This window comes from Urocitellus parryii, chromosome 2 (genome assembly GCF_045843805.1).
Source record: "Urocitellus parryii isolate mUroPar1 chromosome 2, mUroPar1.hap1, whole genome shotgun sequence".
NCBI classification, from domain to species: Eukaryota; Metazoa; Chordata; class Mammalia; order Rodentia; family Sciuridae; genus Urocitellus; species Urocitellus parryii.
The window spans coordinates 901233-925500 of record NC_135532.1 but is presented as its reverse complement, the minus strand read 5'-3'; the positions used below and the strand labels follow the sequence as shown (position 1 = coordinate 925500).

Below are 24268 nucleotides of genomic sequence, written 5' to 3'. Positions count from 1 at the left end.
AGGGTCCCCGTGCCACTGAGATCTAGGTGTGTGGGCAGGTGTGGTGCTCTACAGGTGGACCAGGGTCCCTGTGCCCCTGAGAGCTTGGTGTAGGGGGCAGGTGTGGTGCTCTACAGGTGGACCAGGGTCTCTGTGCCCCTGAGAGCTAGGTGTGGGGCAGGTGTGGTGCTCTACAGGTGGACCAGGGTCCCTGTGCCCCTGAGAGCTTGGTGTATGGGGCAGGTGTGGTGCTCTACAGGTGGACCAGGGTTCCTGTGCCCCTGAGAGCTAGGTGTGGGCAGGTGTGGTGCTCTACAGGTGTACCAGGGTCCCCGTGCCCCTGAGAGCTAGGTGTGGGGCAGGTGTGGTACTCTACAGGTGGACCAGGGTCCCCGTGCCCCTGAGAGCTAGGTGTGGGGCAGGTGTGGTGCTCTACAGGTGGACCAGGGTCCCTGTGCCCCTGAGAGCTTGGTGTATGGGGCAGGTGTGGTGCTCTACAGGTGGACCAGGGTTCCTGTGCCCCTGAGAGCTAGGTGTGGGCAGGTGTGGTGCTCTACAGGTGGACCAGGGTCCCTGTACCCCTGAGAGCTAGGTGTGGGGCAGATATGGTGCACTACAGGTGTACCAGGGTCCCTGTGCCCCTGAGAGCTAGGTGAGGGGCAGGTGTAGTGCTCTACAGTGGACCAGGGTCCCCGTGCCCAGGAGAGCTAGGTGTGGGGCAGGTGTAGTGCTCTACAGTGGACCAGGGTCCCTGTGCCCCTGAGAGCTAGGTGTGGGCAGGTTTGGTGCTCCACAGTGGACCAGGGTCCCTGTGCCCCTGAGAGCTAGGTGTGTGGGCAGGTGTGGTGCTCTACAGGTGAACCAGGGTCCCTGTGCCCCTGAGAGCTTGGTGTAGGGGGCAAGTGTGGTGTTCTACAAGTGGACCAGGGTCCCTGTGCCCAGGAGAGCTAGGTGTGGGGCAGGTGTGGTGCTCTACAGGTGAACCAGGGTCCCCTTGCCCCTGAGAGCTAGGTGTGGGTCAGGTGTGGTACTCTACAGGTGAACCAGGGTCCCCGTGCCCCGGAGAGCTAGGTGTGGGGCAGGTGTGGTACTCTACAGGTGGACCAGGGTCCCTGTGCCCCTGAGAGCTTGGTGTAGGGGGCAGGTGTGGTGCTCTACAGGTGGACCAGGGTCCCTGTGCCCTTGAGAGCTAGGTGTGGGGCAGGTGTGGTGCTCCACAGGTGGACCAGGATTCCTGTGCCCCTGAGAGCTAGGTGTGGGGCAGGTGTGGTGCTCTACAGTGGACCAGGGTTCCTGTGCCCCTGAGAGCTAGGTGTGGGGCTGGTGTGGTGCTCTACAGTGCACCAGGGTCCCTGTGCCCCTGAGAGTTAGGGGTGGGGCAGGTGTGGTACTCTACAGGTGTACCAGGGTCCCCGTGCCCCTGAGAGCTAGGTGTGGGGCAGGTGTGGTGCTCTACAGTGCACCAGGGTCCCCATTCCCCTAAGAGCAAGGTGTGGGCAGGTGTGGTGCTCTACAGTGGACCAGGGTCCCTGTACCCCTGAGAGCTAGGTGTGGGGCAGATATGGTGCACTACAGGTGGACCAGGGTCCCTGTGCCCCTGAGAGCTAGGTGAGTGGCAGGTGTAGTGCTCTACAGTGGACCAGGGTCCCTGTGCCCCTGAGAGCTAGGTGTGGGGCAGGTGTGGTGCTCTACAGTGGACCAGGGTCCCTGTGCCCCTGAGAGCTAGGTGTGGGTCAGGTGTGGTACTCTACAGTGGACCAGGGTCCCCATGCCCCTGAGAGCTTGGTGTATGGGGCAGGTGTGGTGCTCTACAGGTGGACCAGGGTCCCTGTGCCCCTGAGAGCTAGGTGTGGGGCAGGTGTGGTGCTCTACAGTGCACCAGGGTCCCTGTGCCCCTGAGAGCTAGGTGTGTGGGCAGGTGTGGTGCTCTACAGTGGACCAGGGTCCCTGTGCCCCTGAGTTAGGTGTGGGGCAGGTGTCCTACTCTACAGGTGTACCAGGGTCCCCGTGCCCCTGAGAGCTAGGTGTGGGGCAGGTGGGGTGCTCTACAGTGCACCAGGGTCCCCATTCCCCTGAGAGCTAGGTGTGGGCAGGTGTGGTGCTCTACAGGTGTACCAGGGTCCCCGTGCCCCTGAGAGCTAGGTGTGGGCAGGTGTAGTGCTCTACAGTGGACCAGGGTCCCTGTGCCCCTGAGAGCTAGGTGTGGGGCAGGTGTGGTGCTCTACAGTGGACCAGGGTCCCTGTGCCCCTGAGAGCTAGGTGTGGGGCAGATGTGGTGCTCTATAGTGGACCAGGGTCCCCGTTCCCCTGAGAGCTAGGTGTGGGTCAGGTGTGGTGCTCTACAGGTGGACCAGGGTCCCTGTGCCCCTGAGAGCTAGGTGTGGGGCAGATGTGGTGCTCTACAGGTGGACCAGGGTCCCCGTGCCCTTGAGAGCTAGGTGTGGGGCAGGTGTGGTGCTCTACAGGTGGACCAGGGTCCACGTTCCCCTGAGAGCTAGGTGTGGGTCAGGTGTGGTGCTCTACAGTGGACCAGGGTCCCTGTGCCCCTGAGAGCTAGGTGTGGGGGCAGGTGTGGTGCTCTACAGTGCACCAGGGTCCCTGTGCCCCTGAGAGCTAGGTGTGGGCAGGTGTGGTGCTCTACAGTGCACCAGGGTCCCTGTGCCCCTGAGAGCTAGGTGTGGGGGCAGGTGTGGTGCTCTACAGTGGACCAGGGTCCCTGTGCCCCTGAGAGCTAGGTGTGTGGGTAGGTGTGGTGCTCTACAGTGGACCAGGGTCCCCGTTCCCCTGAGAGCTATGTGTGGTCAGGTGTGGTGCTCTACAGTGGACCAGGGTCCCCTTGTCCCTGAGAGCTAGGTGTGGGCAGGTGTGGTGCTCTACAGTGGACCAGGGTTCCTGTGCCCCTGAGAGCTAGGTGTGGGCAGGTGTGGTGCTCTACAGTGGACCAGGGTCCCTGTGCCCCTGAGAGCTAGGTGTGGGGCAAGTGTGGTGCTCTACAGTGGACCAGGGTCCCCGTGCCACTGAGATCTAGGTGTGTGGGCAGGTGTGGTGCTCTACAGGTGGACCAGGGTCCCTGTGCCCCTGAGAGCTTGGTGTAGGGGGCAGGTGTGGTGCTCTACAGGTGGACCAGGGTCTCTGTGCCCCTGAGAGCTAGGTGTGGGGCAGGTGTGGTGCTCTACAGGTGGACCAGGGTCCCTGTGCCCCTGAGAGCTTGGTGTATGGGGCAGGTGTGGTGCTCTACAGGTGGACCAGGGTTCCTGTGCCCCTGAGAGCTAGGTGTGGGCAGGTGTGGTGCTCTACAGGTGTACCAGGGTCCCCGTGCCCCTGAGAGCTAGGTGTGGGGCAGGTGTGGTACTCTACAGGTGGACCAGGGTCCCCGTGCCCCTGAGAGCTAGGTGTGGGGCAGGTGTGGTGCTCTACAGGTGGACCAGGGTCCCTGTGCCCCTGAGAGCTTGGTGTATGGGGCAGGTGTGGTGCTCTACAGGTGGACCAGGGTTCCTGTGCCCCTGAGAGCTAGGTGTGGGCAGGTGTGGTGCTCTACAGGTGGACCAGGGTCCCTGTACCCCTGAGAGCTAGGTGTGGGGCAGATATGGTGCACTACAGGTGTACCAGGGTCCCTGTGCCCCTGAGAGCTAGGTGAGGGGCAGGTGTAGTGCTCTACAGTGGACCAGGGTCCCCGTGCCCAGGAGAGCTAGGTGTGGGGCAGGTGTAGTGCTCTACAGTGGACCAGGGTCCCTGTGCCCCTGAGAGCTAGGTGTGGGCAGGTTTGGTGCTCCACAGTGGACCAGGGTCCCTGTGCCCCTGAGAGCTAGGTGTGTGGGCAGGTGTGGTGCTCTACAGGTGAACCAGGGTCCCTGTGCCCCTGAGAGCTTGGTGTAGGGGGCAAGTGTGGTGTTCTACAAGTGGACCAGGGTCCCTGTGCCCAGGAGAGCTAGGTGTGGGGCAGGTGTGGTGCTCTACAGGTGAACCAGGGTCCCCTTGCCCCTGAGAGCTAGGTGTGGGTCAGGTGTGGTACTCTACAGGTGAACCAGGGTCCCCGTGCCCCGGAGAGCTAGGTGTGGGGCAGGTGTGGTACTCTACAGGTGGACCAGGGTCCCTGTGCCCCTGAGAGCTTGGTGTAGGGGGCAGGTGTGGTGCTCTACAGGTGGACCAGGGTCCCTGTGCCCTTGAGAGCTAGGTGTGGGGCAGGTGTGGTGCTCCACAGGTGGACCAGGATTCCTGTGCCCCTGAGAGCTAGGTGTGGGGCAGGTGTGGTGCTCTACAGTGGACCAGGGTTCCTGTGCCCCTGAGAGCTAGGTGTGGGGCTGGTGTGGTGCTCTACAGTGCACCAGGGTCCCTGTGCCCCTGAGAGTTAGGGGTGGGGCAGGTGTGGTACTCTACAGGTGTACCAGGGTCCCCGTGCCCCTGAGAGCTAGGTGTGGGGCAGGTGTGGTGCTCTACAGTGCACCAGGGTCCCCATTCCCCTAAGAGCAAGGTGTGGGCAGGTGTGGTGCTCTACAGTGGACCAGGGTCCCTGTACCCCTGAGAGCTAGGTGTGGGGCAGATATGGTGCACTACAGGTGGACCAGGGTCCCTGTGCCCCTGAGAGCTAGGTGAGTGGCAGGTGTAGTGCTCTACAGTGGACCAGGGTCCCTGTGCCCCTGAGAGCTAGGTGTGGGGCAGGTGTGGTGCTCTACAGTGGACCAGGGTCCCTGTGCCCCTGAGAGCTAGGTGTGGGTCAGGTGTGGTACTCTACAGTGGACCAGGGTCCCCATGCCCCTGAGAGCTTGGTGTATGGGGCAGGTGTGGTGCTCTACAGGTGGACCAGGGTCCCTGTGCCCCGAGAGCTAGGTGTGGGGCAGGTGTGGTGCTCTACAGTGCACCAGGGTCCCTGTGCCCCTGAGAGCTAGGTGTGTGGGCAGGTGTGGTGCTCTACAGTGGACCAGGGTCCCTGTGCCCCTGAGTTAGGTGTGGGGCAGGTGTCCTACTCTACAGGTGTACCAGGGTCCCCGTGCCCCTGAGAGCTAGGTGTGGGGCAGGTGGGGTGCTCTACAGTGCACCAGGGTCCCCATTCCCCTGAGAGCTAGGTGTGGGCAGGTGTGGTGCTCTACAGGTGTACCAGGGTCCCCGTGCCCCTGAGAGCTAGGTGTGGGCAGGTGTAGTGCTCTACAGTGGACCAGGGTCCCTGTGCCCCTGAGAGCTAGGTGTGGGGCAGGTGTGGTGCTCTACAGTGGACCAGGGTCCCTGTGCCCCTGAGAGCTAGGTGTGGGGCAGATGTGGTGCTCTATAGTGGACCAGGGTCCCCGTTCCCCTGAGAGCTAGGTGTGGGTCAGGTGTGGTGCTCTACAGGTGGACCAGGGTCCCTGTGCCCCTGAGAGCTAGGTGTGGGGCAGATGTGGTGCTCTACAGGTGGACCAGGGTCCCCGTGCCCTTGAGAGCTAGGTGTGGGGCAGGTGTGGTGCTCTACAGGTGGACCAGGGTCCACGTTCCCCTGAGAGCTAGGTGTGGGTCAGGTGTGGTGCTCTACAGTGGACCAGGGTCCCTGTGCCCCTGAGAGCTAGGTGTGGGGGCAGGTGTGGTGCTCTACAGTGCACCAGGGTCCCTGTGCCCCTGAGAGCTAGGTGTGGGCAGGTGTGGTGCTCTACAGTGCACCAGGGTCCCTGTGCCCCTGAGAGCTAGGTGTGGGGGCAGGTGTGGTGCTCTACAGGTGGACCAGGGTCCCTGTGCCCCTGAGAGCTAGGTGTGGGGCAGGTGTGGTGCTCTACAGTGGACCAGGGTCCCTGTGCCCCTTGAGAGCTAGGTGTGGGGCAGGTGTGGTGCTCTACAGTGGACCAGGGTCCCCGTGCCCTTGAGAGCTAGGTGTGGGCAGGTGTGGTGCTCTACAGGTGGACCAGGGTCCCTGTGCCCCTGAGAGCTAGGTGTGGGCAGGTGTGTTGCTCTACAGGTGGACCAGGGTCCCTGTGCCCCTGAGAGCTAGGTGTGGGCAGGTGTGGTGCTCTACAGGTGGACCAGGGTCCACGTTCCCCTGAGAGCTAGGTGTGGGGCAGGTGTGGTGCTCTACAGTGGACCAGGGTCCCCGTGCCCCTGAGAGCTAGGTGTGGGGCAGGTGTGGTGCTCTACAGTGGACCAGGGTCCCTGTGCCCCTGAGAGCTAGGTGTGGGGCAGATGTGGTGCTCTACAGTGCACCAGGGTCCCTGTGCCCCTGAGAGCTAGGTGTGGGCAGGTGTGGTGCTCCACAGTGGACCAGGGTCCCTGTGCCCCTGAGAGCTAGGTGTGGGGCAGATGTGGTGCTCTACAGTGGACCAGGGTCCCTGTGCCCCTGAGAGCTAGGTGTGGGGCAGATGTGGTGCTCTACAGTGGACCAGGGTCCCTGTGCCCCTGAGAGCTAGGTGTGGGGCAGGTGTGGTGCTCTACAGTGGACCAGGGTCCCTGTGCCCCTGAGAGCTTGGTGTAGGGGGCAGGTGTGGTGCTCTACAGTGGACCAGGGTCCCCATGCCCCTGAGAGCTTTGTTCCCTACACTGTGGCCTGGATACATTGCCAAGCTGTGCATGAGTCTTGACTTCGCTGGTGTACCCACCTGAGACTTTGTCACACACCTCTGACACACTCACTCATGCTTGCTTACACTCACATGTACACACCCCACCTTTTGGGAGGTTAGTAATGGAATTCGGGCTGAGCTAGACGTTTCAAGGACCTCCAAGGAGAACGGCCTTGGTCTGCAGCCCCTGGTGGTCAGATGACCTGACTTAAGGCACCACGATGTCAACCAGGCTCCACCTGATGGTGATCCTCAGGGCAGAGGCCTCTGAGCACCCCGAGGCCTGGTCAGGGAAAGTCCCTGGAGTCTCCAGACCCTGTTCCCTCTGGTGGTGGCCGCCTCTTCCCCAGGAGGCCGTGCCGCCCTTCGCCATGAGGGCACAGCTAAGCCTGGCGGCTGCCATACATCCTGTGACTATGTTGGTTGGATCACTAGGGCACACTCCGTATCCTGGCAGTGTTGATTCAGAGCACTGCAGAGAGACTCTGATCAGAGACAGGCACAACAATGAATCACCTGAAGGCACATTCAGTGGGAGGCCCAGGAGGCAGATGGTGACATCAGCGGTCACCCCCTTCCACAGCACCCCAAACCCCCATTCACAAAAGCCGATCCTCCGCCTTCCAAGTGGCTCTGGGTGAGGTGCAGGCGCACACACACCATGATGCACAGAGGCACAAACACACGCCTGCTCAGGCATGCACACACGCCCACATGTAGGTGCGTGCACACAGGCACACTGCACACAGACGCAGTCATGCAGGTGCACACACCTGCCCACACCCCTCATGCACAGCAGTGTGCAACCTGTGGAAGAGTCAGGGTGGGATGTGGGTCAGACTCCGGCTCCCAACAGGATGTGGGTTGTGCTCCCAAACCTTTCTGGGGTCATCCTGGCTCCCGCCTGTTCCACTGCCTTCTGGCAACCTGAAGTGTCCTGCCTCTAGCCTACCCACCAAGCTTCAGAATATCCAGAGTGTGGGCCCCAAGGTGCACCTGACTTCTTGCTGTGGACACACCTTCTGATTGAGTGTCCAGCCTTCTCCTGACCATGGGGGTGAGAGCTGGTGTGGAGGTAAATCCCACCTCACCTCCCGCGTCCCCTGCACCAGCTACCACAGTTGCTGGTCAAGGTGAAGACCTCAGTACACCCATGTATGGTGCCTTATGTCACCTTCTGGAGATGTCCATCCTTCAGCCCTCCGTGGGCATCCCTCAGAGCCAGCATCTGCCCTCGTTCCTGGGGTAGCTGCAGGACATGCTACAAACAGGCCCAGTCCCCCTGGCGTGTGTCCTGTCCCCCAGGATCTCATGGCCCACTCTTCACAGTCAGGAGTGCTGTGTAAGGAAGGCCAGTCCCCCTGGCCTGTGCCCTGTCCCCTGGGATCTCATGCCCCACTCTTCACAGTCAGGAGTGCTGTGTAAGGAAGGCCAGTCCCCCTGGCCTGTGCCCTGTCCCTGGGATCTCATGGCCCACTCTTCACAGTCAGGAGTGCTGTGTAAGGAAGGACAGTCCCCCTGGCCTGTGCCCTGTCCCCTGGGATCTCATGGCCCACTCTTCACAGTCAGGAGTGCTGTGAAAGGAAGGACAGTCCCCCTGGCCTGTGCCCTGTCCCTGGGATCTCATGGCCCACTCTTCACAGTCAGGAGTGCTGCTGTAAGGAAGGACAGTCCCCCTGGCCTGTGCCCTGTCCCTGGGCTCTCATGGCCCACTCTTCACAGTCAGGAGTGCTGTGTAAGGAAGGCCAGTCCCCCTGGCCTGTGCCCTGTCCCTGGGATCTCATGGCCCACTCTTCACAGTCAGGAGTGCTGTGTAAGGAAGGACAGTCCCCCTGGCCTGTGTCCTGTCCCCTGGGGTCTCATGGCCCACTCTTCACAGTCAGGAGTGCTGTGTAAGGAAGGACAGTCCCCCTGGCCTGTGCCCTGTCCCTGGGATCTCATGGCCCACTCTTCACAGTCAGGAGTGCTGTGTAAGGAAGGACAGTCCTCCTGGCCTGTGTCCTGTCCCTGGGATCTCATGGCCCACTCTTCACAGTCAGGAGTGCTGTGTAAGGAAGGCCAGTCCCCCTGGCCTGTGCCTTGTCCCCCAGGATCTCATGGCCCACTCTTCACAGTCAGGAGTGCTGTGTAAGGAAGGACAGTCCCCCTGGCCTGTGCCCTGTCCCTGGGATCTCACGGCCCACTCTTCACAGTCAGGAGTGCTGTAAGGAAGGACAGTCCCCCTGGCCTGTGTCCTGTCCCTGGGATCTCATGGCCCACTCTTCACAGTCAGGAGTGCTGTGTAAGGAAGGACAGTCCCCCTGGCCTGTGCCCTGTCCCTGGGATCTCATGGCCCACTCTTCACAGTCAGGAGTGCTGTGTAAGGAAGGACAGTCCCCCAGCCTGTGCCCTGTCCCTGGGATCTCATGGCCCACTCTTCACAGTCAGGAGTGCTGTGTAAGGAAGGACAGTCCCCCTGGCCTGTGCCCTGTCCCTGGGATCTCATGGCCCACTCTTCACAGTCAGGAGTGCTGTGTAAGGAAGGCCAGTCCCCCTGGCCTGTGCCCTGTCCCCCAGGATCTCATGGCCCACTCTTCACAGTCAGGAGTGCTGTGTAAGGAAGGCCAGTCCCCCTGGCCTGTGCCCTGTCCCTGGGATCTCATGGCCCACTCTTCACAGTCAGGAGTGCTGTGTAAGGAAGGCCAGTCCCCCTGGCCTGTGCCCTGTCCCCCAGGATCTCACGGCCCACTCTTCACAGTCAGGAGTGCTGTAAGGAAGGCCAGTCCCCCTGGCCTGTGCCCTGTCCCTGGGATCTCACGGCCCACTCTTCACAGTCAGGAGTGCTGTGTAAGGAAGGCCAGTCCCCCTGGCCTGTGCCCTGTCCCTGGGATCTCACGGCCCACTCTTCACAGTCAGGAGTGCTGTGTAAGGAAGGCCAGTCCCCCTGGCCTGTGCCCTGTCCCTGGGATCTCATGGCCCACTCTTCACAGTCAGGAGTGCTGTGTAAGGAAGGACAGTCCCCCTGGCCTGTGCCCTGTCCCTGGGATCTCATGGCCCACTCTTCACAGTCAGGAGTGCTGTGTAAGGAAGGCCAGTCCCCCTGGCCTGTGCCCTGTCCCCCAGGATCTCATGGCCCACTCTTCACAGTCAGGAGTGCTGTGTAAGGAAGGCCAGTCCCCCTGGCCTGTGCCCTGTCCCTGGGATCTCATGGCCCACTCTTCACAGTCAGGAGTGCTGTGTAAGGAAGGCCAGTCCCCCTGGCCTGTGCCCTGTCCCCCAGGATCTCACGGCCCACTCTTCACAGTCAGGAGTGCTGTAAGGAAGGCCAGTCCCCCTGGCCTGTGCCCTGTCCCTGGGATCTCACGGCCCACTCTTCACAGTCAGGAGTGCTGTGTAAGGAAGGCCAGTCCCCCTGGCCTGTGCCCTGTCCCTGGGATCTCACGGCCCACTCTTCACAGTCAGGAGTGCTGCTGTAAGGAAGGACAGTCCCCCTGGCCTGTGCCCTGTCCCCCAGGATCTCATGGCCCACTCTTCACAGTCAGGAGTGCTGTGTAAGGAAGGACAGTCCCCCTGGCCTGTGCCCTGTCCCCCAGGATCTCATGGCCCACTGTTCACAGTCAGGAGTGCTGTGTAAGGAAGGACAGTCCCCCTGGCCTGTGCCCTGTCCCCCAGGATCTCATGGCCCACTGTTCACAGTCAGGAGTGCTGTGTAAGGAAGGCCAGTCCCCCTGGCCTGTGTCCTGTCCCTGGGATCTCATGGCCCACTCTTCACAGTCAGGAGTGCTGTAAGGAAGGCCAGTCCCCCTGGCCTGTGCCCTGTCCCTGGGATCTCATGGCCCACTCTTCACAGTCAGGAGTGCTGTGTAAGGAAGGCCAGTCCCCCTGGCCTGTGCCCTGTCCCTGGGATCTCATGGCCCACTCTTCACAGTCAGGAGTGCTGTGTAAGGAAGGACAGTCCCCCTGGCCTGTGCCCTGTCCCTGGGATCTCATGCCCCACTCTTCACAGTCAGGAGTGCTGTGTAAGGAAGGACAGTCCCCCAGCCTGTGCCCTGTCCCTGGGATCTCATGGCCCACTCTTCACAGTCAGGAGTGCTGTGTAAGGAAGGCCAGTCCCCCTGGCCTGTGCCCTGTCCCTGGGATCTCACGGCCCACTCTTCACAGTCAGGAGTGCTGTGTAAGGAAGGACAGTCCCCCTGGCCTGTGCCCTGTCCCTGGGATCTCATGGCCCACTCTTCACAGTCAGGAGTGCTGCTGTAAGGAAGGCCAGTTCCCCTGGCCTGTGTCCTGTCCCCTGGGATCTCATGGCCCACTCTTCACAGTCAGGAGTGCTGTGTAAGGAAGGACAGTCCCCCTGGCCTGTGTCCTGTCCCTGGGATCTCACGGCCCACTCTTCACAGTCAGGAGTGCTGTAAGGAAGGACAGTCCCCCTGGCCTGTGCCCTGTCCCTGGGATCTCATGGCCCACTCTTCACAGTCAGGAGTGCTGTGTAAGGAAGGCCAGTCCCCCTGGCCTGTGTCCTGTCCCTGGGATCTCATGGCCCACTCTTCACAGTCAGGAGTGCTGTGTAAGGAAGGCCAGCTCCTGGATTCAGTGGGTTTCCTCCTCTGTGGGTGGGACTGTGCCCCGTTGGTGACAGTTCCTGAATGTCTGGCCAGGCGGTCCCCCAGTCCACTCCACTGTGTGATCCAGTGTTGAGTACAACTGTGCTCACTTGTTGTCCCTTGGCCCTGGAGCTCCGTGGAGAGCTCAGTGCCCCATGGCTGCTTCCCACAGCACTGGGTACCTGCGGATGGGGGCACACCCCACATGAGGACCCTTCTCCAGCTCACCTCCTCGGCAGCACTTTAGACCTCAGGCGGGGTATCACCTTTGCTTCATCCTGGAGACCGTTCAGTCCCCATCCCACTGCCACAGTGACCACCCCCCACATGTCCCAGCTCTGTGGCTACCTGGTCTTGTCCCTGGGCCCTGCCGTAGCAGCCACCTCCTCTGGCCTCAGGTGCCTCCTCTCACCTCCTCGTTCCCCTTTGTAGTCAACCTAGTGACCACAAGCCAGCAGGACAGCCACTGGCCACCATGGCCTTCAGCTCTAAAGTGAAATGTCATGCCCGTGCTCTGTGGGGCTCTGTTTCAGAGCACCTGTGGCCAGGGGCTCTGTGCTGAGTGGCCCTGGTCTGTGGCGTGGCCATCTCAACAGCCACCACCGTCACCGTTGGAGGTGTTGCCAGAGCTTGTCCTCCTGGGCCCTTCCCCCGGAGGAGAGCCACTGCCATCACCTGCTGGAGACACCGGTGTCCTGCTGCAGAGGCGCGGTGGAGCTGTCGGCTGGCCTAGGCAGCCCTTTCCCCTGGCCCCTCCCCAGCCCAGGCTGCCCCGCCAGCCACTGTCCTGCTGGTGGCAGGTGGGAGCCTCCAGGGTGGAGAGGAGTCACGGCAGCCTAGGCAGGAGCCAGCCAGCAGCCTCTGCAGGTGTGGCTACTGGGGGGGACACGGCCCTTCTCCTCAGTCTGCTTCTTCTTTGGGCTGGTGCACAGCTGGTCTGGGCGGCACGGGCAGAAGGGCAGGGTACAGGCCCTTTGAGCTGTGGACAGGTCTTAGGAGGCCTTTCTTGGGGTGATGCTGCGTCTGGGGGGCTGTGAACGAGTGGAGAGCAGACAGCCGGAGGGCTGGACGGCCCTCCAGGCTCTTGCACACAGTGAGGCCTCTGATTCTTGGGCCACTTCTAATGGGAAAGAAAGGTGGTATTCAGCCCATTCGCTGCCCAGGGATGTGGGCCTCGTGCTCTCCTTCCCAGGGAGTTCTCCTCTCCCGCCTTGTCAGCCAGAGAGTATAGCATCACTGCAGTGCACGGGGTGTCCGCGGCCCCCGGGCCCTCTCCCACCCACAGCCTGCCGACTGGCACTCGCCCAGTGCCTGGCCAGGCAGGGCCACAGAAGGGCCTCCAGACTGGAGACCCTGCACAGCTCTGCATGAGTGACAGGTGCCCTCCAGCTAGGGACCAGGGAGGGAACTTCTCTGTAGCCTGTGGCTTCCAGGCCCTGTGTATGGGCCCCACCACATGGCCCATGCCCTTCCTGGGCCAGCCCTCCCTGGCCTCCCCTCCGACTCCTTTGCCCTCCAGGGCACCGCCCCCTGTGCCCTGTGCTGGCATCCCTGGTCTCTGACCTCCCACTGTGGTGCCAGCACCCAGCAGGCCTGAGCCTGAGGACCTGGCCCCTGGGCTGTGGCTGCCAGGCCCCGGCTAGTTCCCCACTCTTGCTGCCTGGCTTTGGGGTGCAGGCTTCTCTGTGCCTCAGCATCTCCCCCGTCAATGGTGAAGACACCTGAGGGAGTCTGTGCAGGGCTGACGGGGCCTCCCTCACCGTTGTCACCAAGGGGCTTGGAGATGTTGACCTTGGCGTTGTCTCTCCCGCCACGCAGCCCCTGCCTAGCCCCCATCTCTGGATGAAGTGGGTGCCCCTACTCCCCATGGGGTCCTGCAGCAAATGCAGCTGGGCAGGCCTTGGGAAATGTGAAGCCCCGATGTCCACCCCCAGTGTCTGGCTGCCCTGTGCCCGTGGCTCCTGCCCACCACCACCACACCAGACCTGAGGCCAGCAGAGCTGGAGCAGATGGGCCTTAGAGGCCAGAGCAGGGAGGGGGTCTGTCCTGACTCCACGGCTCCACGGACCCTCCCAGTGGCACCAGCCGGGCCCCCGGCTGTTGAGCCACCAGCAGCAGAGGGAGCTATTTTGAGTAAAGCTCATGTTTATTCATGTGTCACTGAGCCAAACTGCCCTCCGCACGTGCAGCCCACACCACCCGCCTGGCGTGAGCAGTCACAGGGTGGATGGTGCTTCATGCCCCACAGTCGGGGCGTCATATCCGGGCATCAGAGGATCTTCACAGAGTGCCGCCTGCAGAGCACCCCACGGCCTGCACGTTAGAGCGTCTGTGGAGCTGTTTCCCCAACTCCCATAAGCGGCTGGCTTGGGCACGTTCAGAGACGTGGGAATTAGCAATTCGAGTCGGTGCCTTCTGCCGGCCTGACTTCTTCCTTCCTGCTGTGGATTGGCTGCGCCGGCAGCTGCTGGCACCACACAATTGGCTTGGTGAGAAGTCACAACGGAGGCAGAGCTCCCACACTGTGACTCAGGCTCCTGCCGGGCGGAGCGGAGGGCCGGGAGGCGCTGCACCAGGAACGCTGTCCTCTTCACCACCGATGCTGCTGCAGAGGGCCAGCGCCCGCATCGCACTCCCGGCACAGGCCCTCGAGCCTCCCCAAGCCTCAGGGCTTTCCTCCCGAGGTCCCCGTGCTGCTGTTGGGAGTGACTGTTTAACGTGGACCGACACAGAGACCTCAGATGCTGGGACGCGTGGGATGTACAGGTCCTAAAACTTGCTTTGAGGGTTTCGTCAGCTGGCCTCCCAGGAAAAGACCATGACCAGCTCTTATGGGCCCTAAAGTGCCCAGCCCAGGAAGAGGGCTCTGCGTGTGCTGGAGCTGACATGTCTGTGTCAGGCAGGAGGCGCCGACACCTGTCCTCTTCAGACAGGAGCGAGTGTGGGAGAGTGCAGACGGGCTGCATGGGCCCCCGGACCCCTGCGCCCTGCCGCCGGCCCCCTGGCATGCACTTGACCCTGCCCCGGCAGTGGCTCAGGATTCTAGGAGGGTCACTCTCTGTGAGGCTCCCAGGAGGCTACGTGGGCAGCAAGGCTCCCGCCTGCTCTCGCTAACTGCAGCTGTCTCTCCTCTCAGCCTACAGGATGCAGGCATTGGATTCATCCTGGTGATAGACCGAAGGCAGGACAAATGGACCTCCGTGAAGGCGTCGGTCCTGCGGATAGCCGTAAGTGCTCTGCCTCAGTCGTGGCCAGGGCCAGCACCCTGCCCTCTCCAGTCCATGCTCTGACGCTTGTGCGAAGTGGGAGGGCTCAGCAGTGGGTGGCTGGCTAGCAGGTCCAGCACAGAGTGGGCTGAGCCAGCACTGAGCCCACAAGGGCTCCAGAGATGCCGGGCGTGTGTGTGTGTGTGTGTGTGTGTGTGTGTGTGTGTGTGTCTGCCTTCTCAAGGGCTGGCTCTTAGGGCCTTTTTTAGAATTGCACTAACTCGTAAGTGGAGCACAAAAGTCCTGCACAGGCAGATGGCTGGGTCCCACAGCCTGCAGGACAGAGGTCGGAGAGTGTCTGACCTCTTTCTAGGTGACTCTTTCCCACGGGCGCTTGGTTCCTTCGCTCACACACCAAGAGGCCTTAGCTTTCCTCAGCAACCCGCCTGCCCTTGGGGGACCACCTTCACTCAGGGCAGGTTCTGAGCGCTCCCTCCACAGCAGAGAAGCCTGTAGCAGGCTTTCTAGAGGCAAGACGGGATCGTGTCTCCCACCACGGCTTCCCGCCACCCCCACCAGCTCAGTTCGGGTACTTCTTCTGAACCGAGTCCACCCACACGACTTTTCACAGCTGCAAGGGACCCAAAAAGTCTGGTTGTCTGCCAGCAGGGTGCCCAGAGCAGGCTCCCAGGCCTCTCAGAGGGCTGCACTCCCTGGGTCCACCTCCTGGCACCCCGCTCTGGGTTTCGCATCCTCGACATCGTGGTGCTGGCCTCGTGGGCTGCGCTGGGTTCTGGTGCTTCAGAGGGACGAGCGTCTGCCCACAGGTGCCCCCAGGGTTCCACCTGTGAGGAGAAGGGGGGCCGAGGCCTCTCTCTTGTCACCGCCACGGGTCGGGGCCAGCCTGTGCTGCGCAGCCTCCTGCACTGCCCTTGCTCTGAGGAGGTCCCTGGAGGGCAAGCCCCCTCCCGACCCTGCCTGTTCTGCCCGCGCCGCCACTTGTCTACAGTGGGGTGTTACCTAATCAGCCCTTCCCAGCTCCCACAGCCCAGAGGTCTGGACAAGGCTTCTGTGAGCACCAGTTCACAGCCCGCGTCCATTTCACCATCTCAGACCTCAGGTGCGTCTGTGCACGCCGCCGCAGCAGGCCATTCTGAACTCTGAGGCAGGCCCGGGGGTTGGCCAGTCCTGGGTCAGGCACCATGAGGTCCCCAGTTAGGGGTGCCGGTGTTCCCAGGGAAGTCCACACTGGCGAGGGAGCGGCATCCACCCGGTCAACCCCGCTGGTGTAAATGAACATAAGACTTGTCCCAGCGTGGTGTGGGCAGAGTCAGAGGTGGCTCTGACATCCCTGGGGCAGACGCCCGGTGGGCGCATTCCTGCTCATGCCCACATGGGTACCAGGCCTCCAGCTGCTGATGTACAGGTGTCCCCACACCCCTGCCCGCCTGGCTCCTCCTTACCCCTCCCACAGCACCTCCCCAGGTGCCCCCAGCACCCCAGGGCCGGGCCCCACCTTCTGGAGACACCTGCACACCTGCCTGGGCCCTAGGGAGGCCTGACGGCAGCCGTGTGTTGTCCTGGGTCAATGTTAGAGAGTCCCCAGTACAAGGCTGCTGTTCTAAACACAGGAATCTTTCAGAAACAGGCCTCCTGGTTCTGTGCAGCTGAGCGCCCTGGCCGGGTGCTGAGCTCTGGGCACAGGATGAGCTCAGCTGCTTCCCGCCTTGAGTGGACTCCGGAAGCAACCTGGCTCATCTTTGAAACTTTGTTTTGGAAAATCATAACTGAAAAGTTACTATTTGAGCTTTTTTAATTTGTTTTTGCACCATAAAAATACTGATTCCTCCCAGCATTCACAGGCACTGTCTTGGGTAGTGCAGAAGTCAGCCTTTCCCCAGCAAGACCATCCGGAGGGAAGTGCAGGGCTGAGCTGGGGTAAGAGGGAGAGACTGTGCTGGTGCAGGTGTCATGTACCCGAGCACATTCTGAGTCCCCACCACGCACCGTGGAGATGCAGGGGGGTGAGAAGTGCCCGCAGGCAAGGAGGGTGCACAGCATCAAGGCATCGAAGAAGGGGCAGGCGGTAGGCGGGAGCTTGGCCGAGGCTTGGCCAGGGCAGGTCGGCATCTGTCCTGCGCCCACCTCCTAGAGGACGTCATGAACACTGTGCAGAAGGGGATGTGAGCAGCCAGGAGATGTGGCCGGGAGGAGACTGAGCCAGGGACCCCCTGCTGTCACTGGGAGAAACCAGGAAAAGCCCAAGGAGGCTGGGGCTGCAGAGTGAGGGCCCTGTGGGGGCCATGGCCATCCGAGTCAGGGCACTCCGAGGTCACGCCCACAGGCCCTCTATTGCTCTGAGGTGGGGGACGGGGCAGAGGAATGTCCTGGCTCTGTCGACATGGTGTGCTGGAGTCTGGGGAGGCAGCCAGGGAGAGTAGCCTGGGATGACCCCTCCGGGGTCTTTATTTAATTTGGGCACCAAAGATAGAACCCAGGGGTGCTTAACCCCTGAGCCACGTCCCCGGCCCTTTTTATTTTTTTATTTAGGGACAGGGTCTTGATAAGTTGATTAGGACCTCGCTAAGTGGCTGAGGCTGGCTTTGAACTTGAGGTCCTCCTGCCTCAGCCTCCCAAGCTGCTGGGATTAGAGGCAGGGGCCACTGCACCTGGCTCCTGGGTCTTGGTGCCGTGTTTCAGGGACAGCTCTGTGGACTCTCGTGAAGGATGACAGCCCAGATGGGGACTCTGCCTGTGCCTTCATCAAAGTAGCTGGGAAGCCACCCCTTGGCGCCGGCCGAGGCCAGCCCAGCCTGTGCTCCAGGGCAGGTTCCACCAGCGTCTGCAGGGGGCCGTGGGATGCCAGAGGGGCAAGCAGGTGAAGCAGCTCCTCCTGCCCGGGCGCTGGCCACCAGCGAGAGCCGCACTTATGTCACGCTCTGCGACTCCGGGCTATTCTTAGCCACCCGGGCTGCCTCACAAGCCAAGCTTTCCCTAATCTGCAGTGTTCTCTTTTCTTTTTTGCCTGCCTTGGAATAGAAATAGACGCCTCTGGCAGAGCAGAATCCTTGTTCCTAAAATCAGACTCCCTTGCTTCTGCCAGGAGCAGGGCATTGTCCATCTGACCACGGATTGGAGACTGACTGGGTGCTGCCCGTAACAGGGTCCTGCACGGGTTGCCCGTCACAGGAAGGGTAGGTGGAGAGACAAGACCCAGAGCAGAGGACCTGGGCCTCCCTGTTGCCAAGCCGTTGGTTGGAAGTTCAGACGGTCCTGGGATGAAGGTCTTTTACAAAACCCCTATGTCTGCTCTTGCAGGATGCTACGTCAGAATCTGACTCTCTCCTGCTGTATGGTGGGGCCCTCTGGATTCTGTGCTGGATGCACACATTGATACCTAGAGCCAGCCTGATTCAAACGGAACCTCTGCCCGAGGGGGTGCCAAGAAAACTGGGTTTAAGGAGGTTTGTTGTCTGCCTGAGCCAGAGCTGTCTTGCTGCCGTGCCCTCTGAGTGCATTCAGGGTGCCAAGGGACCAGGCCCTCTAGGTCATCTAGCAAGCAGCACATGGGGCGAGGTGCCATGGTACCGACCGCCACGTTGACCCTGCGGGCGCCTGTCACCAGGCTCCAAGGAGAGTGGCAGCAGGGGTAGGAGCACCCTGGGGGAGGAGCCTGAGTGGGCAACACGAGGGCTTCTCAGCAGAGTGGACTGGGTGGAGCCCAGCAGGAAGGCAGTGCTGTCCCACAGGGGGTGGGCCCCTCCAGGACACGAAGGGAGGCACAGGCAGCAAGGGTGGCCAGTCAGTGGCTCGGGGGGAAAAGGCCACCTAGGAGGAGGCCTCCTGAGGAGGGAAAGCCATGTCTGGAGGTCAGGGAGCTGAACCGACTCTGCAGGACTGGCGTCCACGTTGGGCAGCCAAGCTGAGGCAGGACCCAGTCATGACCAACGATGGCCAGGTGACTGCCATATGGGCGTCATGGTGGGGGGGGACTGGCACTTTCTAGGCACAAACTCTGCTGTGGACGCTGCTGACTCACCACTTGGGCTTCCAGGGACCCAGGACCTTCCATTAGGCTGGAGGGCTGTGGCCTCCCCATCACAAGGCCCAGCTCGTCCCCTGAAGTGGTGGCCCCAGTGGTGGTGCTGGTCCATGCAGAATATTCCGGAAGGCAAGATGGGCAGGAAGGTCTCTTAGTGTGAAGGGGATTCTTCTTTGGAAGACTGTGCCCTTCCACTTAGTTTCTTCTTAATGACGTTTGTCACTGCCTTAACAAGACATAACAAGTGGGAGGTCTCAGGCACCCCCTTTCCACCCTCTTCCACTGGACTCTGGCACCCGAGGGCCTTAGCCACGGCTCCCGCCACCCTGCTCCACGGGACTCATGCCCTGTATATCCCAAAATTGCTGAAAGAACAGTTTAAAATGTGTCTCCAACAAACGAGAGGACTAGGGTGTCTAGGGTCTGCTCAACGCGTTGCCGGGTCACCCCACGGTGGCGCCTGTTCTGCCTGCCACCTGGCCTGCTGGGGAGCTACTCACCTGGGAGGCCCCCAGTGCTCCTTTTCCCGCCCCACACCTGGACCTCAGTCATCTGCTTGGCTCGTTTTTGTGACATGGAGCTCATTATGCATGTGGCCCGAGTTGGTTACAGGTGGCTAGAGGTCTGGTGATCTGGCCTCCAAGTACACGGGAGAAGAGGAGCCCACTGAACTCAGCACTTCTCCCTCAGCTTTCAATCCCAGGAGTTTACAGGTCACTTTGGGGGTGGCCCAGGAACTCCATGCATGCCCATCTTTGGGAACCGACATTAGAGCTTTGCCACAGAGACACTGTGTGGGGCCGCGGGGGCTCACGGACACTGCACGGGGCCACGGTGCCCACCCACAGCTCACACTCCCCCCGGGGCCGTCAGCGTCAGTTCCCCTGCACACTCAGCTGTGTGTCCCCTCATGCCGATGTACGCCGTGTGGCCGGTGTAGCCACAGACACTCAGGAAATTCACATGGACCAGGGTGACAGTGGCATGGTCAGCAGGCACAGAGGGCAGTGACCACAGTGCTGCTGTCAGTAGGCTCCCTTGCCTGCCCTCCTGGGGACTCAGGCCAAGGGGTCTCGTTGTGGCCCTGCGGACGCTGGCCTCGTGCAAGCATGTCCATGCAGACCTCCAGCACCAGGTGGGGCGCCCAGGAATGGACGGCGCTGCCCATTTCCACCCAGCAAGCTGCCCCGAGTCAGACCCACAGGTCTTTGTTAACGCTGAGGCACAGACTTTCAAAGGTATGTTTTTAAACTCGTTATTTTTGGTACAATCAGAAATGTAACTGGTTAGGTTTCAGGTGCCATATTTGAAATTATATAACATAAATGTGGTTTTGAGCCCTAAGAAAAGTAGAGTGCTTGATTGTTTCTGTGTTCACAGGACTAAACGTGCTCTACCACTAAGTTACATCCCACCCTGTCATTTCTTATCTTGAGTCACGGGCTCACAAGTGCCCAGGCTGCCCTGGAGCTTGGAACCCTCCTGCCTCAGCCTCCCGTGGTGCTGGGATCGTGGGTGCGCCCGCAGCGTCTGGCTTGGCCAGGACGTCTAAACAGTCTTCCCACAGCAGGGTCTCTGTTTCCAAGCCTAAGCCTTGAAGGCCTGGGGTGCCCTCATTCCGTCAGTCTCTGGAACCCAGTCAGCACCTATTCTAGCTCCTCGTTGGCTCTTCCGGCCCTCACCTCCTGCACCCGTCCCAAGTCCATCAGAATCAGCCCAGAGAGTGGACACTGTTTTCATGTTGGGTGGAAACCCGTGGCCTTTAAGACCACCATTGCCCGTGGCTTCGGCACCCAACACTCTGCTCAGTTCTGTTTCTTGTCGTGATTCTCGGCCCCTTCTCCAGCTGTGATACAAATGGGGGGTCCAAGTCGCTGGCACCTGCAGGTGCATCTGTGTGGTCCCGTGGGGTCAGCTGCACAGTGACAGGCCTGGTTTCACTGCCGAGTCACACACCACGGGGAGAGCCCAACCACTTGAGTAGTTCTGGCCAGGAGGTACAGCCTCTGGTCCTGGTGGCTCTGTGGCCTCCTCGTCCAGGGTCTCAAAGGGCACTGCAAAAGCCTATGTCCTGAGAGAGGGCCGTCAGTCATTCACTTCTGACCTCCTGCTAGACTCCAGCTCACAGGCCAGAGCTCTGTGTGGCCAGTGTCCTGAGAGAGGGCCGTCAGTCATTCACTTCTGACCTCCTGCTAGACTCCAGCTCACAGGCCCAGAGCTCTGTGTGGCCAGTGTCCTGAGAGAGGGCCGTCAGTCATTCACTTCTGACCTCCTGCTAGACTCCAGCTCACAGGCCAGAGCTCTGTGTGGCCAGTGTCCTGAGAGAGGGCCATCAGTCATTCACTTCTGACCTCCTGCTAGACTCCGGCTCACAGGCCAGAGCTCTGTGTGGCCAGTGTCCTGAGAGAGGGCCGTCAGTCATTCACTTCTGACCTCCTGCTAGACTCCGGCTCACAGCCCAGAGCTCTGTGTGGCCAGTGTCCTGAGAGAGGGCCGTCAGTCATTCACTTCTGACCTCCTGCTAGACTCCGGCTCACAGGCCAGAGCTCTGTGTGGCCAGTGTCCTGAGAGAGGGCCCTCAGTCATTCACTTCTGACCTCCTGCTAGACTCCGGCTCACAGGCCAGAGCTCTATGTGGCCAGTGTCCTGTGGCCAGTGTCCTGAGAGAGGGCCGTCCGTCATTCACTTCTGACCTCCTGCTAGACTCCGGCTCACAGGCCCAGAGCTCTGTGTGGCCAGTGTCCTGAGAGAGGGTCGTCAGTCATTCACTTCTGACCTCCTGCTAGACTCCGGCTCACAGGCCAGAGCTCTGTGTGGCCAGTGTCCTGAGAGAGGGTCGTCCGTCAGTCACTTCTGACCTCCTGCTAGACTCCAGCTCACAGGCCCAGAGCTCTGTCCCCCCAGCCAGTGTGGCTGGGCCACCAGCATTGGCCCAATGTCTGGTGTGGCCCGGCCCAGGGTCAGCTTTAGTGGTGAGTCGGGTCCTTGCCGTCTCAGTGTCCTCCGTGTTCAGACCTCAGGGCTGTGCGCTCTTTCTGACCTCTGTTCTGCGAGTCTCTTGCCTGGTCATCCAGAGAGCAGCCTCAGCCTTCAGAGATTCCCTGTGGGCCTGGGTCTCCTGGATCTCAGCACCTGGACCCTGCTGCCTCAGTGTGTGTCCGGCCTGGCTGTGCTGCTGTGTCTCACTCTGCCAGGCACCAGCCAGACCATGTCTCCCTCCCCACGCGTGACACGGCAGACCCACTGAATCCCCATTTCCAGGTGGGGAAACTGAGGCACAGAAAGTAAAGTGATGTCCGCAAAGTGACACGCCTCGTGGTGACCAGGCACACTGTGACCACTCGGGGGGTGTGCTCGCTGGGGTGTAGACGTCTTATTTCTGTGTTAGGTGGTGAGTGTCTATTCTCTGCAGCTGTTTTCGACTCATTTCCCCAGTTTCCTGGATTGTTGTAACAAAGTGCTACAGATTGATGGTCACTCAGAAGTCCACTCTCTGTCGTCTGGAGGCTGGGGTGTGGGGTCCAGGGTCACAGAGCTGGTTCTAGGGAGCGTGTCCAGGCTCCCTCTATTGGCCACGGGGTGGCCCTGAGGTTCCTCGCCCACAGGAGCTTCTCTACTCTCCGCCTCCATCTTCACAGGTTCTCCCTGTGAGTGTGCAGCTCCCTCCTCTGCACACACTCACTCTTGTCGGGCTCCCCAGTGACCGCGTGCCTCTGGGAAGACCCCACCTCTGCAGGGCTGGGCCTGGAGACACCCCGTGACACCGTAGCCGCCCTGTATCTTCAGTCATGACCAGCACAAGAGCCCCCCATGGTCAGCTGCCGTGGAGGTGGGACCCTGTGGCCCCAGCTATCCACCGAGATGGCTCAGGCCCTTCTCCTGTCCCGCAGGCCTCTTTCCCAGCAAACCTGCAGCTGGTCCTTGTTCTCCGCCCGACGGGGTTTTTCCAGCGGACTCTCTCCGAAATCGCCTTCAAGTTCAACAGAGATGACTTTAAGATGAAGGTGCCGGTGAGTACCCAGGGCCCCATGCTGTCAGGAGCCCTGTGGCCTGGCTCCTCCTCCCCTGCCCCCACCAGGGCTGCAGGTCCCCCACTCAGCCAGGACCCTGTGCTGTCAGGAGCCCTGTGGCCTGGCTCCTCCTCCCCTGCCCCCACCCAGGCTGCAGGTCCACCACCCACTCAGCCAGGACCCTGTGCTGTCAGGAGCCCTGTGGCCAGCTCCTCCTCCCCTGCCCCCACCAGGGCTGCAGGTCCCCCACTCAGCCAGGACCCTGTGCTGTCAGGAGCCCTGTGGCCTGGCTCCTCCTCCCCTGCCCCCACCCAGGCTGCAGGTCCACCACCCACTCAGCCAGGACCCTGTGCTGTCAGGAGCCCTGTGGCCAGCTCCTCCTCCCCTGCCCCCACCAGGGCTGCAGGTCCCCCACTCAGCCAGGACCCTGTGCTGTCAGGAGCCCTGTGGCCTGGCTCCTCCTCCCCTGCCCCCACCAGGGCTGCAGGTCCCCCACTCAGCCAAGACCCTGTGCTGTCAGGAGCCCTGTGGCCTGGCTCCTCCTCCCCTGCCCCCACCAGGGCTGCAGGTCCACCACCCACTCAGCCAGGACCCTGTGCTGTCAGGAGCCCTGTGGCCTGGCTCCTCCTCCCCTGCCCCCACCAGGGCTGCAGGTCCCCCACTCAGCCAGGACCCTGTGCTGTCAGGAGCCCTGTGGCCTGGCTCCTCCTCCCCTGCCCCCACCCAGGCTGCAGGTCCACCACCCACTCAGCCAGGACCCTGTGCTGTCAGGAGCCCTGTGGCCTGGCTCCTCCTCCCCTGCCCCCACCAGGGCTGCAGGTCCCCCACTCAGCCAGGACCCTGTACTGTCAGGAGCCCTGTGGCCTGGCTCCTCCTCCCCTGCCCCCACCCAGGCTGCAGGTCCACCACCCACTCAGCCAGGACCCTGTGCTGTCAGGAGCCCTGTGGCCAGCTCCTCCTCCCCTGCCCCCACCAGGGCTGCAGGTCCAACACCCACTCAGCCAGGACCCTGTGCTGTCAGGAGCCCTGTGGCCTGGCTCCTCCTCCCCTGCCCCCACCAGGGCTGCAGGTCCCCCACTCAGCCAGGACCCTGTGCTGTCAGGAGCCCTGTGGCCTGGCTCCTCCTCCCCTGCCCCCACCCAGGCTGCAGGTCCACCACCCACTCAGCCAGGACCCTGTGCTGTCAGGAGCCCTGTGGCCTGGCTCCTCCTCCCCTGCCCCCACCAGGGCTGCAGGTCCCCCACTCAGCCAGGACCCTGTGCTGTCAGGAGCCCTGTGGCCTGGCTCCTCCTCCCCTGCCCCCACCAGGGCTGCAGGTCCACCACCCACTCAGCCAGGACCCTGTGCTGTCAGGAGCCCTGTGGCCTGGCTCCTCCTCCCCTGCCCCCACCAGGGCTGCAGATCCCCCACCCACTCAGCCAGAACCCTGTGCTGTCAGGAGCCCTGTGGCCTGGCACCTCCTCCCCTGCCCCCACCCAGACTGCAGGTCCCCCACTCAGCCAGGACCCTGTGCTGTCAGGAGCCCTGTGGCCTGGCTCCTCCTCCCCTGCCCCCACCAGGGCTGCAGGTCCCCCACTCAGCCAGGACCCTGTGCTGTCAGGAGCCCTGTGGCCAGCTCCTCCTCCCCTGCCCCCACCAGGGCTGCAGGTCCCCCACTCAGCCAGGACCCTGTGCTGTCAGGAGCCCTGTGGCCAGCTCCTCCTCCCCTGCCCCCACCAGGGCTGCAGGTCCCCCACTCAGCCAGGACCCTGTGCTGTCAGGAGCCCTGTGGCCTGGCTCCTCCTCCTCTGCCCCCACCCAGACTGCAGGTCCACCACTCAGCCAGGACCCTGTGCTGTCAGGAGCCCTGTGGCCAGCTCCTCCTCCCCTGCCCCCACCAGGGCTGCAGGTCCCCCACTCAGCCAGGACCCTGTGCTGTCAGGAGCCCTGTGGC

The 24268-nt window shown here is 62.0% G+C and overlaps 1 protein-coding gene across 10 annotated transcripts in view; it reads left to right on the top strand.

The window, feature by feature from the left end:
- Mcf2l (MCF.2 cell line derived transforming sequence like) overlaps positions 1 to 24268 on the top strand; it is a 100088-nt gene that overhangs the window by 45371 nt on the left and 30449 nt on the right. For all 10 annotated transcript variants that reach the window (XM_026415143.2, XM_077795107.1, XM_026415137.2 and 7 more), the window contains 2 exons: positions 14214 to 14304; positions 22216 to 22335. In XM_026415143.2, the coding sequence (XP_026270928.2) occupies positions 14214 to 14304; positions 22216 to 22335 (211 nt within the window). The remainder of the gene's footprint in view (positions 1 to 14213; positions 14305 to 22215; positions 22336 to 24268) is intronic.